Raw genomic sequence first — 15,368 nt, 5'->3', positions numbered from 1 at the left:
TGGCTCAAAGACTAATTTCCTTCAAGCCTTTCTGGTTACTTCATCTTCTTTATCTCCTCCTTTCAAGACTTCACAACCTTATTTCTTAAGCAGAAAGTTGGCACTACACTCCAGGATACAGGTCCCCAAAGTGCATATTCACATCATCCCATATGCCATTCTGCACCATTAGCCTAGCAATGCACTCATTAGCAGAATTCTGTGTCTCCTGAAGGAACCACTTAGAAAACATAGTATTAGATTTCTGGGTACTGCTTTTATTTCTCTAAAAGGGGTTGTGCGCGGCCTATCGTACCAAGCCAATGTTATGTGTACTGCCCACATCGCTGAATGCTCTGGTTCCAGAGTTGACCCAGATCTGTAACTTTTAATAGACTCATCAAGTAGAATATTAACGATACCTAACTCTAAGAACAGGGCTAGCCAAGTGTTCAAAATGCATTCTAAAGGAGGAGACCAAGTCCTGAGGGCTCTCTCACTTTGAAAGTTACCAGAAGCCGCAGAGGGAATGGCATTTTTTGTCCTCTGCCATCACCCCTAGATCACCCTAGTGCATCTCAAAGGCATTAGGCATTTAGAGACTGCGAGATGGAACCTCTGTCACCAGTTAAATAGAACTGAAAGGGAGCCCGGGGAAAGTCCCGACATTCAAGACCAGCGTCCCAAAGTGATGCACCTCACAGTCCTAAGGTGATGCACTCTGAGCCAAAATGAGACAGTCAGATCACCAGGAGTAAAAAGAAAAGAAACCTTGGAGTTAACACACACAGCCTTCTTGTGGCCCACCTTACAAGGTAGGGGCCTAGCGGAGTAGTCACCGCTCGGGGGCGGAGCTTGGACGAGTCGGGGGCGGGGCGTCCAGGCGGCGACGCGCTGACGTCACGGGCGTGGGTCGGCCCAGCGCGTCGTCGACGGGGCGCGTATCGCGGCCGGTGGTGTCAGTGGTCGGTTGGCATCCGCTTGCTGGGCTCTTCGCCTTCCGCCCCGACGAAGCGTCCGTGGCCGGGCTTCCGCAGTCATGTTGCGGTCGGTGGGACTCGCGCGGCCCCTCTGAGTCCCAGAACCGCGGCGAGCGCGGCGGGCTCGGGTCACCATGCCTACCCGTGAGTGTCGGGCCGGGCCGGGCGGGTTACTCCGCCAGGAAGCGCCGGGCCGCCGGGAGTTAGTTTCGCTTAGACTTGAGTGTCCCATGGGAGGGGAGGGCGGGATCCAGGTGCACACGCAGGGAAACTGAGGTGGGGGCGTTACGGGCACTGACGCCGGCCGGCGGTGACGGCCGTAGTAACGGAGACCAGTGCCAACCGGGAAGCCTGGGCTAGTTAGCCTGCCGTGCGGCCCAGCGCGACTGTGGCGAGCACCGTGGCCCCGAGGTCAAGGCTTGTGCTGCCTTAGTAGGTTAGAGGGACAGACTGGAGCCCTCCCTGCGGCCAGAGGCCGGGCTGCCCCCAGGTGTGTCATCCTGACTACGCCTAGGCTGAACGCCTGCTGTGGGACTCGGGCTCAGCTCAGTGCAAGTGTCCCAGCGGGACGCTGGATTTGGAGATAACCCGGTAGTGGAGGCTCTGCGAGAGACACTGTACTACAAGGTACTACAGTGTTACTAGTGACCCAGATACTTGCTGGGAGACTCTAAACCCAGGGATTACATGCTAAATGAGTGGCTGATCTCAGACGGAGAGATGCTGGTAATGGATTTGAGGGTCTTTGCAAGTAGGGCCCCTTTAAGTGTGTCTCGCCACAGACTCTTTAAACACTTGTAAAAAAATTTTTTTCTTTTCTCTCTCTCTCTCTCTCGGAATTCCTAACTATTTCTGCGTGGTTTCTGTAGACATGCCAGATGCAGGATTTCTAGGCAGCTTCAAATGCACATCTCACCCCCTAGTGTTTGATAAAGAATTCTTTCTTAATAGTAGAATGGTTTGCCTCATAGCTGTGTCAAATCTTTCACCTTAATGTAAAGATCATTTTAACCCCTCAAACACCAAGTGTGCTTTGTTTTATTTGCACGTCATTGTGTGAGCCTTACTTTATAGTTTTGTTTGACTCGTTCAGCCTAGAGGAATACGCCACCGTGCTCATGATCATTACTGTCAGTTTATTATTTCTTCTGTTCAAGTACGTGCCAATCTTTTTCCGGAAAATTGAGAAAGATAAACGATTAGTCTCAAAAGATGAGACTTCATGTGGACTTCCTTGGTAAAAAATGTCCGCCAACTTTCTGTAAAATTATCGAGCTTTTGGTTATGTGCTGGCATGATCTAGTTTCCTAGAGAAGATGCTGAAAACGTATTTTTTTTTTTTTTTTTAGGATGTTTCGTTTATTTACTCTGTCCAGTGAGTTTAAGTCGAACTTTGGTGTCAGATTGCACACCATGAATGAAAGGAAGGTCAAGAGAAATGTGTGCGTATCATTTGTCATACTTCTTGCTGCACATTTGTAATCGAAAAGAGATACTGATGTGGACAGGGATTCAGAGCTGAAATGGTAGCTCCTGCTTTTTCTCTTCTGATGGTCAGAGCTCTCAAGATGTCTGTGATATTTCCATGGGCAGGAGCTCTTCTTTGATGTCCCGTGTCCAAAGTACACGCCTAACATACTAAATTTATAAGCAGAGACTGAAAACACAGTCACTCTATTATGGATGCTTTTTAGAAAAAGAAATTAGATGTCATAAGCATTTTAAAAGAATGTTAAGTGGTGAAAAGGCATTTTTTACATGCTCAGCAGTTAACCTTTAAGTGTTTTAGCTGATGAATGGTGATGCTTTTCTACAAAATTGAAGGGTTGAAGAGGATCACTTTAGTCTCTTGGGTTCTAGAATTCTGTTAGCAGCTCACAGACTACTAATTCTTTTGTTTTTGTTGTTTACCTGGAATTGAAATGACATTGGTAGTAGAAGCCAGCTTCCCATGCTGGAGCCATGCTGGCCAAGCAAGTGTGCGTCTGATGACAATTACCTTACTGGAATTGTCTGATGACAATTACCTTACTGGAATTGTTTAGAGCCAAGGACTCTGAGAAAGCGACTGGAAGGATGTCTGCCAGAACACTTCTTGTCCTTGTCATTCTGTGTTTAGCCTGTAGTTGGCTGACTAACTTCAGGACTGGCATTAGATGGTCTTGTCAAACCTACATTTAATAGACTCATGCTAAGCTTTTAATTTCAAAGGTTTCAAATTCTGTACCAGTATTTGAATTGGAAGGAAAATTGAGGTTTCTTAATCCAATCTTTTTGTTTATTTTGAAGATCAGGTGGCTGAGACAGTTTTTTTTTTTTTAATTACTGTTTTATTTTGTTTTTAGACAGTGGCTCATGTAGAGCAGGCTAGCCTAGAACTTGTCCTTCTCCCACTCTTAAAGGCTTGGTAGACATGTACCACAGTGCTTGGTCTTTAGTGGGTTTTGATGGCTTCCTCGAGTCATAAATGGAGTAGAACCAGCACTTGAACACAGATCTGGCCCCTTTAAACAGAATCTACATTGAATATAGACAATGCCTATTTTTCCTTAGCCAAAGTTGAATGAATCAGTTTTGTTTGTTTTTGTTTTAATTACATTAGGTTTTTGTTTATAAAAAAAGTTCATCATTTGCCTGGACTTTTAGACCTGCCACAGATCTGGGAAGAAGATTCCAGATTCCACAGGTGTACTAAGTACCTACTCCATTATAAAGGCATGGATTTAAACTCTTTAATAAACTGCTTATATGCAAGGGGCTTCTTAGTTCAGCCACATCTCATACATGAAAACATGTGCTTTTATATATGAGAAATTATTAGATATTAGCTGGGGGAATTCAAACACTGAAGTGTTGTTTGCTATTAACTGCTTTCAGTATGTGGCTGGTGCTTTCTTTTGACACACATCAGCATTGCTATCTGGTTAGGTTTGTTAGACTGTTAATGTGGTTGCCCCCCTATCTTTGAATAAAGCTAATTATATTTAACTATTTTTAATGTCTTATAGACAAAGCACAGAATGAATCCTGAAGGATGGGTGATAGTTGAAGTTTTTAGAAACACATTACATGTTGTGTTTGCTTTATATTACTGTGATGGACCTGAGAAAAAACTGACACATTCATATCCATTAATCCACTGCTCTTAGGCCTGTGGAAGGAAGGAACATCATGGCCAAAAAGGATGGCAGGGGAAAGCGTCGTATGAAAGCCGTTCACCTTTATTTATTTTTTAGTTTTTTTATTTTTAATTTCTTTTTTTATTTATTCATATTTCATCTCAATGGTTATCCCATCCCTTGTATCCTCCCATTCTTCCCTCCCTCCCATTTTCCCCTTACTCCCCTCCCCTATGACTGTGACTGAGGGGGACTTCCTCCCCCTTTATATGCTCATAGGGTATCAAGTCTCTTCTTGGTAGCCTGCTATCCTTCCTATGAGTGCCACCAGGTCTCCGCATCCAGGGGACATGGTCAAATATGAGGCACCACAGTACGTGTGAAAGTCACACCCCACTCTCCACTCAACACCAAATAGAATAGATCAGAAAAGAAAAACTGCCCGTCACATAATAACCATTCACCTTTAATAGCCAGGAAACAGACTTAGAGGAATCATCCAGAGGCTCATCCTACAGTCACCTGCTTGTGTTTTCCAGTAAGTCAGTCAGTTGGGACTTTATCAGTATATTAATCTGTTCATTATTTCAGTGTCTTGCTCTTCCATTTGCCAAGTTAAAGCTCACCAGCTAGAGGCCAAGCCTGTGGTCCTTAGTCTTAACAACTTGACAGAATCTGGAATCAACTGGAGGACAGGCCTCTGGGCATACTCATGTGGGATTTTCTTGATCGGGCTAATTGATATGGAAGTGCCAGTGCACTGTGTGTGTGGCATCATTCCCTGGGCAACTTGATGAAGTTGAGGAAGATTCTGAACCTCTGAACCTCAGCACACCGTCATCACTCTCTGCTTTCTCATTATGCATCCAGTGTATCAGCTGCTTCAGAGTCTGTTGCTTTGAGTTTTCTGTCATGAAAGACTATATTCTTGAACTTTGAGCCAGAATAAACCCTTTCTTCCTTAAGTTGATTTGTTAGACTATTTTATCACAGCAACACAAAAAGAAACTAAGAAAAAGCCTGTTAGCAAATGAGGTCAGTGGACACTTAATATTGAAAGCGTAGAACATACATTCATAGTACTGGCTTTGGAGCCTTTGTGTTCATATTTATTTATATTATTGTTTGTCCATCTTTCTCCCCCTCGTCCTCTCCCATATTTCCTTCTTTCTCTCCAGCCTTCTTCCTTCATACAGAGTTGTAACTGAAGTTTTGTATTTTTTTGTTTCTCCTCTCACACTGACTTTTGTCTTAATACTGCTTTGATTGCTGCCTAGGAGACCTGCATTTCTTTTTCCTTCCTTTCTCTTTTTCTTTCTTTTTTTTTTTTTTTTTTTTTTTTTTTTTTTTTTTTTTGTTTTGTTTTTTTTCATGTAGACAAGGATGGCCTTGAACTCACAGAGGTCCACCTGCCTCTGCCTCTGCCTCCCCAAGTACTGGAGTTACAGGTGTTTGCCACAGTGCCCAACTATTCTTTTCTGTTTTTAAAGTGTGTCTCTGTGTATCCCTGGCTGGTCTGGAATGAACTTTTGAGACTTCGGTGGATTCAAACTCAAGAGATCCACCCGTCTGGGATCCAGTTGCTGGGATTAAAGACGTGTACTGACATACCACACAAAACTTAAGCTTCAATAAGTTCCTTTCATGAGTAAGCAGAGCTGTTTTAAAGATTATGCAAATGTTGAAATAAGGCTGGAGGAGATGGAAGCCAGAAATGGAATAGTTTTATGTGCCATTATAATGTAGAGAAGCGATTAAGGACTGAAAATCTGCTTAGGCTGTCACGATCACAATGACTATTTGTAGGCATACTAGCAGTTTCCAGATTACTGGTTTCTTTATAAAGGCATGCCATAATCAGATTTTTACCAGACCTTCCTGGATGTTTTTTGAGGTGGAAGGCAATACAAATGTCTGCACTTCATACTGTAAATGAAAGTTTTCAGCTTTTGCACTACTGATACCTTGGACCAACTAATTTGGTGGTGGCTAAAGGAGGGAATGGTCGCAGGAGCCTGCCCTGTTTTATAGAATGTTTAGCAGCATCTTTGGCTTTTATCTACTAAAGCCAGTAGCAGCACCCATTCCCCTCCCCAAGACTCCCAAAGTTGTAAGAACCAGAAAGTTGTAAGAACCAGAAAGTTGTAAGAACCAGAAATGTTTCCAGACAATACCGTATATCCCCTGGACACCTCATTAAGAACTGCTATAGTTCTAAATATTTAAATATTACAGATCAAGCTGTGTCCACAGTCCGTCCTGCTTTCAAACCATGAGGATGCTCAACCAGCTTGCTCCCCAGAAATGCCTTCTCAACCCAGAGGCTCAAACAGCCTATAGGCCTGATCTGGTTAGCGTGATGCACCTGAACTCGACCCTAAATTGACTCTGATCAGGTTCTTTCTGGGATCAGGAGGGGTAGCATCTCCCTTGCAGAATCTCATTTTTTCACCAGGATTTAAGGAATGTTTTATGCATCTCTGGAAACCATGTGAGTAGTTGGGCAAAGGTGAAGAAGAAGCTAGTTTTCTGGGGGAAGTCAGTTTGTTTCTACTGTTTTATTTACTTTTGAATGGGCAGCATAAAAGCAAAACCAGCTGAAGCCAGGTTCCTCTGGTTTTCTAGAGCAATAATAATATATTATTATAATTACTGTTTTTCTTTTTATTATTGCCAGTTACTCTTACCCACCCCTCCACCACACACACATAAAAGGAAAAAAAGTCCCTTGTGGTTTAGGAAGCAGAGCTAGATTTAGTGTGTGTGTGTGTGTGTGTGTGTGTGTGTGTGTGTGTGTGTGTGTGTGTGCGCATGCAATGAAGAGATATTATTGTTTAACTCTGGAATGGAGTGTCCAGTTACCATAGTGTTTCTCTAATAGTGTGTTGAACTGTGGGTAGATCTGATTTTTTATAGAATATTATGTTTTTCTCTAGTCTAGTTACTTTTCTTTCCCTTTAGGTACTAGATTTTAGTAACTGACAGTACTCATGTGTTTTCAGAGTATTCTGGAGTCACAGTGTTCTTGTTTAATTAGCATTTTGATTAGAAGCTCCACTGTGTGCATGTGTGTATGTATGTGTGTGTGTGCATGTTTAAATTATTTTATCAGTTCATTTCTTTATGACATGAAGTTTGTCTCATGGGGCTTTCAGCAGGAAATGATCATCCTATTATTCTGTAGTAGTGGGACCATTTTTTATTGATATTGTTGTTGAAAAGGGGTCTCAAAGATTTTCAGAAGTAGAAGGCATGAAAAGGCCCAGGCAGGCCACAAGCCACTTCAGGAAAGATGGTCAAGAAGATAGACATCAACACTGTCCAGGTTAAGGGCTTACATATTTTGCTAAATGAACCCTATTGAGAATCTGATGAAAGTCCTGATGATTCTTCTCTAGGAAAAATACAGAATCTTACCCCACCCTTCCCATATAACTTGTAATGACTTACAGACATAGCAGGGTTTGCTAGAAAAAAATCAAAACAGATCACCAAAGTGGGAGGAAAGACTACTGTTACTCAACAAAAATATACCATTCTAAGTATTTTGCTTTTACTGTCTTCTCTGCTGATGTTTACATAATTTTTCTTCTTAACTTTTTTCTTTTGCTTACCAAAATATTTTAATTATGTGGCTGGACCCTCAGCATGCCTTTGTAATGTGCATGAATTTTAGCTCAAAAATTATAGAATCAACCAAGATAGGAATTGGGATAGACTAGATAGAATTTTGAACTCTAAGAATATTTAATACAGTTGGCAAAGAGGCAGCTGAAAGCCAGAAGACTTGGTGTGCCAGTCAGCTGGGTCGTGCTTTGCCACTAGAACCCAGGCCATCAGAATCCTGGGAGGATGGTCAGTACATGCATCACTTTCCTCCTCAAAAGGGAAGAAGAGTTAAGGAGAGAACTATGGGAGAAATCATGGCTAATGAAGGAGCCAAAATAATTTATTAAATAAAAAAACAGCATTATTTATATAAATCTGAAAGCAAAGTACTACCAGCCTTATGTAGTTGAGTATTCACTTAACACTTTCTATAAAAAAGTATGATTGATACAGGTTTTTCTTGGGAAGTGTGGCTTGATTTCATTAATAAAGAATTGCAGATTAAAAGCCAAAACCAATTTTGGTTTGGTAGATTGTCAGAAGCCTCTAACAATAACATGAAGTGGTTTAAATACAAATGGTAGGAGTGTAGATTGGTTTAAATTTCATTGGAAAGCAGATTAAAAATGTATTATCAACTCGTGTAGAGTTTATACCCATTGACTCAGGAATTTCACTTCTAGGAATCTGTTCTTAGAAATGACTAAAGCAGAGGTTTTTTGTTTTGTTTTTTCCTCAAAATGTTCTGTCATAATAACCCTTGCAACAAGTGGAAACACAGAAACTTGTGTCCAGTAACAGAGAATTGGAACATATTGATAATAGAACATCCTTTGAACAAAATATTATGCATTCATGTGAAATAGTACTCTTGAAGCCAGGCTGTAGTAATCCCAGTTCTTGGGAGTCTGAACTAGAGTTTGAGGCAACCTAATAAACAAATTAGACCAAAGCTGCACCAAGAAGACACATATATAGTGTTTTGCCCCAGACCACAGGCTAACCTGAAACTAGCATTCCCACTGCCTTAGCTTCCTGAGTGCTTGGAATATAGGTATGCCTGGGGAATTCATATTCTTAATTTGTGTTTTGTAGATTTTCTACAGTGAGCTCTCTGTAATTAGAAAAAAAGAGGTGCAGCTTTACATCTGCTTTACAAAGGCTATAGCTTTAATACAACTTTTTCAAAAACCCAAAACAAGACATTGAACTACTGAACAGGTTCTTCCTGTAGCAGGCAGACTAGAACTCTGACAAACCAATCACATGGTGTTAACTGCATAGAAAAGCAAAGCAGTGCTTGGCATCTTCTTGCTGTGAGATGCTTAGAAATGCAAGCTTCTGGGAATGCCTTGCTGAGGTAGTGCAGTGTTGGTGAGTAGGAAGCACAGTTTACCACTTGTCTCTCTTGTTTGAAGTGTTTTATGACTTACTAAGTACTGGTTTCAGTCTTGAACTCCAGAGCCGGTGAGATGAGTCACTGGGGGGGCGTTCAGTTTATGGGGAGTTGATAGGTTTTTGTATCTTTTTGGAATGATTCTCTATTGTGGAGTGAATACAGTTTTAGGCAGGTGGGATCCAAAGTGAATGTCAGCAGTTCCTACTATGATTAATATCACCCTGTCAAAATTCTGTCATCAGTTCTGCCAGGTTCATCCAGTTCTTGAAATGAGCCAACTCTTGATGTTCTGAAGCAAATAGGAGCTGATAGTATTTCCCTTCTTTCCGTGGAAGGCATCCCGTTCCTCCTTGGCATGTTCATCTCTTGCTCTCTAACTTTGGATGTTATTGTTGGCATAATTCTAAATTTTATTGAAATGGGAACGTCTATGTTTTTTTCTGTTATACTTCTGAATTAAAGTTATTTATTCTAAAATTAGTCATGAAAGGGTTTGCTTCATAGCCTTTAAAGGAATTCTCTAAGTAGCATCATTTTTCCTGTTTACTTGGTGTTCAGCTGTACCTTTTCTTTTTGCCACCTGCACTCCAGTAGTTTTCTGGATAATTCGAAGTGTTCTTCACACTGCTGCTCTGTAGTGGGCATTTTTGAACAGCTGTCTTGGTAATTCACTACCATGGTCTCTGTGCTGTAGTTGCAAGTTAACTTTAAATGGTTCTGCTGAGCAGACAGATGAAGTAGAAGGTCCCACGTTTGTGATTATGGTTCCTGGGTTCTCATAGTGTGCAAAACATGCTTGATTAGTGGACATTCTGGGAATTGAGAGGAGTGGCCCTTTTATGACATCTAATCAATTGACTGATTTTATGTACTTAGTTAAATGTATGTTTATTATATATTTGACTTAATAACTGGGAGAAGACAGTATTTCTTAGGAATTTGTAGGTGCAATGTTATATTTTTGTAATTGTTGGGTTTTAGAGGTAGAAATACTTGTTAATGTATTAGGGCAAGCATGCTGGCAGCAAAAGATAGTTGCTTCAGGCCTCGTATTGACACCTATTCAACTGGATGAAAGTGTGTATCTGAAGAGCAAGGTCATTCAAGGCAGATGCATGATCTGAGTCTGTAAAGCTTGCTCTTGTTCTAGCTGGCCTGTGTGAATTTCAGAAGTTTAGTTCCTTCAATTTGCAGTACTGATGAGGAGCAGATGGGTAACTCGTCTATTTCATGTCACCTTTCCCTTCACTTCATCCTAGTATGTTGCTTGGCCTTAAAAAAGACAAAATATAGTTGGCACAGTCCACACAGTCTTAGCCTTGTTGTCGTCACACAGCACCTTCACAAGATGGAACAATCTAGATCCCAGAAAGAGATGACAGATAGATGGACCAGTTCTTTTATAGAGACTTTATTTGCAGAAGTCCGTTCCATTTTCTGGCACAGGGTGCTTGTTGTCTTTAGCTCTCATTGGTGGGTCATGGAAAGGAAGCCCAAGGTACCCCTGAAACTCAGGTTTTCAAAATGCCTCATTCCAGGCAGGTGTAATAGTAAGGAAAAGATGCTGAAGAGATTGAACAAATGGCCCACCCAGCTTCAGATAGGGTAGCTGTGTAGCTGTGTTTTTATCTCATTTATTTGTGATGGTGTACATTTAGTTTCAGTAGCACACTGACACTGACTGCTTTTAAAAAGTAGATAGAAAATATAAGCTGTTTTAGAGTTAAAAGCTCAGGGACTCTGAGGCAAAACCCAAAGTAATTTAGCTGATGGTGACTCACCTTTTTGGTCTAACAGTCTCCAGGACTGAATATATTATAGCTCCTTTCTGTAGTTATTTTTGTCACAGATATGTAAGTATACTAGTGGATTCACAGTTGTTCTCTTTCAGTTTTGCTTTTTGGTGAGTCTGTTAGGAAATATCAATGCCTACATTTGCAAGATACTGCTAAGATGGAGAATGCAGAATTGGATAAAGTAATCCCTAGCATCAGAAGGTTATACCATTTATCGACAGGTATGCACATAGTTATAGCATGGGAGGAGTTAAAAAAGAAAAAATAAAAGCCTTGAGAATGGGTCTGTAGAAGTTCAGGGGAGAGACAGTGCCCATGATACTAACAAGAAGATGAATAGACAATACTTTCAAAAACCAGAGTGCCTTAAATGATATGACAGAAATAGTGAGCATAGCAGAAAGACTGGCTTAGGGAAATAAATAGAAATAATATCATATGAGTAGAAAAAAAAGACACAGTCAGTTGAAGAAAAACTTAAGTCCTAGAAAATAAGAAGCTTAAAAAGGGTGTGTATGTGTGTGTAATGTATACATACATACACAAACACACACACAGACACATGGGATTTAGTAATTTTCTCTTTTTTATTATGTTTCTTTTGTAATATATACATTTATATTGTTACACATGATTATAATAAACTACTTACAGCAGGAAGAACCAAAAGACAGTCAGGAATTATATAAATGTTACATTCATAGTGATTTGGCCATTTGTATTTGGCAAACTTGAAGTAAACATCTTTCCTATCTTTGTGAGCCTAAAATTCTGAATGTAAATCAATATCTATTATATCTCATCTCTATTAACTTAACACATCTATCTTGATCTAAAAACATCTTAACTGCTAACCAACTAAGCTTAGTTGTAAGACTAAACTATCTGGCCTTCAGCCCCATCAGAGACTTGAGAAGGAATAAGTAATTTTCTCTTTTGTTTAACATATTCTTGTTCAAAGACTGCTGTGTATCACTACTTAGGCACAGGTACAGTGTGATCTTCATATTCACCATATGGATGTCATAGCTGGTGTCTTTGCTGGTAAAGCATACTCATAGGGAAGAAAGGTGTTGAGCAAATTTATACTGACCAGACAGAGAGGGAGATCATGGCTTCTATTTGTTTCCTATGCCAGACAGGCCATCTGTGGTAGCTTTTAAGTAGTCTAAAGTCTCAAGAAATAGTAGTAGTGACATTTTCTAACAGTCTGACCTGAAGTTATGACAATAAAGAAAATTTATGGAGCATCAGGGAAGATGTTTTAAAATTGTTTTAACCTTAAAAGCAGTTGTCATATTTGAGGTCCAGTACATGTAATCGTAAACATCTGTCCGTAACTGTCTTGTCACTGCTTCCTGTCTGGGAGAAGAGACTGTCAAATTATAGTCAGTAAATGTCTACACACTGGTGGTTGTGCAGCTTGAAAACAGAAGTGAGAGCACCTTGGCATGTGTAGTCTACAACGAAGCATATAGAGCCATATAGAACCATATAGAATCATATAGAAGCATATAGAGCCAGACTATTAGGGTTTATTCTATGGCTCTCTTGTTCAAGCTTCATTGCATTATGTATTGGTGAAAGAAATGAGTGGTTTTTGGGCAGCAGATGGTTGTTTGTGCATATTAAGTTTTTCAAGAAATGCTTATTTCTCAATAAAATTGAGGAGAGTTTAGAGACTTGAGTTGTCACTGACAGCATCAGTTCACTCCTGGGTTTTCACTGAGACTTTTCTCCCCTTACACTGCTAATACTGCTCCTTCGCTGTGTGCTCCATCATGTGGTACGGTGCTCAGGATCTGTTTGCTCTTTAAACTATGTAGAAATACTGTTCTTTCTGTTGGGCCTTCCCCAATATGTACAGCAGCATGGAGATTAAAGGTGGAATAATCATAGCAGTGCTTTGTACAGGAGTCCTCAGAGCAGCAGGAAGGGCCGAATGTGATTACATGTAGTTTAACTGCTGTGCTTCTGCCACAGTGACAGTTGATTCAGCCACTTTGACATTTCTGTCTAAAATTGCTCTGTGACTCAGTGTTCAAGAGTACTTAATGGTATTTACAGAGATGAGATGACTTTCTATTGATCCTTTCCATTTTAAGAGCAAACCTATTATTTATAGGTATGGACATTTAAAAAATGCCACAAACACTCAGGTTTCTAGATTCCTTTTTGTGCAATGCCACAGAAAATAGGCTATTTTGCTCCCATTCCACTTTTGCTTTTGGACTTGTGATAATTTAGTAATACACTGATATCATATGGCAGTAAAAAATGTTAGTTTTGTGATCCATTCAAAAATACAGATTAGAAATTTTCTTTTATACCCTTAGAGGCTTTTTTTTTTTAAATAAAGCAAATGTAATACTTTTTATTAATTCTTAGAGAACTTCATACATATGACTCGGTCATATTTACCTCCATCCCTCCTCCAACTCTTCCCAGAACCACGCCACCACTTGCCACTTAGTGTTGCCGTCACACTTGTTGTCATTGTCATCCTCATCCTCAGTCTCATGTAGAAGAGACTCTCTCAAACTGGGATATTCTTGTTCTTTGGCTCATAGCGTTTTTTCACCTCCTCTTCCATGATGTTACTTGGGCCTTCAGTGTAAGGCTTATTTTGTAAATGTATTGATTGACACTGCTACCCCATGGTTTGCTAGTCTCTGCCTTTTGACCACTTCGCCTTTCTATAATGGCACATGTCTGGTGCAAAAAAATGGTTTTTTGATGAGGGGTGAGAGGTACACTTTATAGTGGCTATAGGCTAGCTGTTTAGGATGCAGTTAGACATTATAGACATTTACAAAAATGGCAGTGACAAGTTTTCCCTTAAGTTCTGCAGCCTCATCAACCACGTACCTAGTATGGACTCCCTCCTATTGGGTGTACCTTAAGTTCAGCTAGGTTCTGTTGGTCACCCCCAGGGTGTAGGTGCCACTGCTGCACCCTGTAGAATATCTTAACATGCTGGTTGTTGTTGTGGTTCATTGGTGTTTCAGCTTGATAAAGTTATTGATAGCTTTTCTCAGTTGGTGATTTGCTTGGATCCTTCCAAGACTATAAGAAATAGTCCTCAGTGAGGAGGCCTCCAGGCCAAACCGGAATCATTCCTTCAGATTCTGTATCTGAGGTGTGTAGTGTCTTCAGCAATAAGGTGTTACCTTCGTTTCTGGAAGCACTAAGGATAATAGCAATATAGATCATCTGGAGCACAAAAGGAGCTTTTCAATTCCAGAAACTGGCGTATACTTTATTTTTGGATAGCTTTACATTATTTTTGGAGGGGGCATTAATTAGCATAACTTCAGTTAAACTATTCAGAACACCCCATCCCCACAGACTTCTTTATACTATCTGTAAGATAGCCATAAGATAATACAATTCCCATGGCCTTTTCAAACATCCTTAGTGTGATTTACCCCCATCTCCTTCTCTCTTCCTCTGTCCTTCCATTCTTTTCCTCTTCAGGTAAGTTTTCCTGTCTATTTTTATCCCCACTTCCCACTTCAAAGCACCTGTGCCCTGAGTTTTGATTAACATAAAAACCATTGTAAATTCAGTAGCGCAGTGTGCTTATGATTAGAGAATAAGTGCAAATTTCAGCTCTTAAACTTTTGACAGTATCTTCTGAAAGATCTCATGTATGGCTGGGAAAGACTTCAAAGACTGGTGATGTAGCTCAGTTACAGTTCTTGCCTGGCATGGACAAGGTCCTGGGTTCAGTTTCCAGCACAGGGTGGTGTGGTGGTGATAGGGGTGGGAAGAGAGGTGGGGAGAATGAGAATATTCGGGGTTTTATTTGTTTGAATTGGAAGTTTGGGGGAGTGCATCAAACACTGAACTTTGAAGACTGAAATTATGTTTTTAAAAATACTCTTTTAAAACAACATTATTATTATTATTATTATTATTATTATTATTATTATTATTATTATTATTTATTCACATTACATCCCAATTGTAATCCCTTCACTCTTATGTTTTTATTACACTTTTCTTCTAGCTAAGCCTGCCCAGTAAATTCTATGAGATGTTTTTTTTTCCCTTTTCTAATTTAAATTTAAGTAATGGAGACATTTTTTAAAATGCATATTTTATTTAAACTCACAATTGGAATGCAACAGTACAATATAGCGAGACATTTTAATCATTCATTTAAAAGGAAAATGTTTTAGCATGTGGCATAGATGCTGTGGGTGTTCTAGAATCTATAAGAAGAATCAGTGCTGTTGGTATATTAAATATATTTCTTCTATGAATAATTTTGGAATTTACAAATTCTCCCACAGAATGAACACTTTTGTTATATCACGACTAGCAAGGAAATAAGATATTGTCAAAATTTAAATAGTTAGGCAATTAGAAAGCTGTTTTTGAATTTGGACCAAAATACCCTTTTCCTTGCCAAATATTCAGAGGATGTTTAATTTAAAATAACCTAACGCAGACTAGTCATCCTTGGTAGACTCATGAGGCA

At 40.0% G+C, this 15,368-nt stretch overlaps 1 protein-coding gene across 2 annotated transcripts in view; it reads left to right on the top strand.

Annotated features, from left to right (window-relative positions):
• Positions 1-894: 894 nt before the first annotated feature.
• Efr3a (EFR3 homolog A) overlaps positions 895-15,368 on the top strand; it is an 84,579-nt gene continuing 70,105 nt past the window's right edge. For both annotated transcript variants that reach the window (XM_051159593.1, XM_051159592.1), the window contains exon 1: positions 895-1,103. In XM_051159593.1, coding sequence (XP_051015550.1) covers positions 1,094-1,103 — 10 coding nt within the window. In that variant the 5' untranslated portion in view covers positions 895-1,093. The remainder of the gene's footprint in view (positions 1,104-15,368) is intronic.

This window comes from Acomys russatus, chromosome 17 (assembly GCF_903995435.1).
Source record: "Acomys russatus chromosome 17, mAcoRus1.1, whole genome shotgun sequence".
NCBI lineage: Eukaryota > Metazoa > Chordata > Mammalia > Rodentia > Muridae > Acomys > Acomys russatus.
Note: the sequence above shows the minus strand (reverse complement) of the source record. Positions and strands in the feature narration are given on the sequence as shown.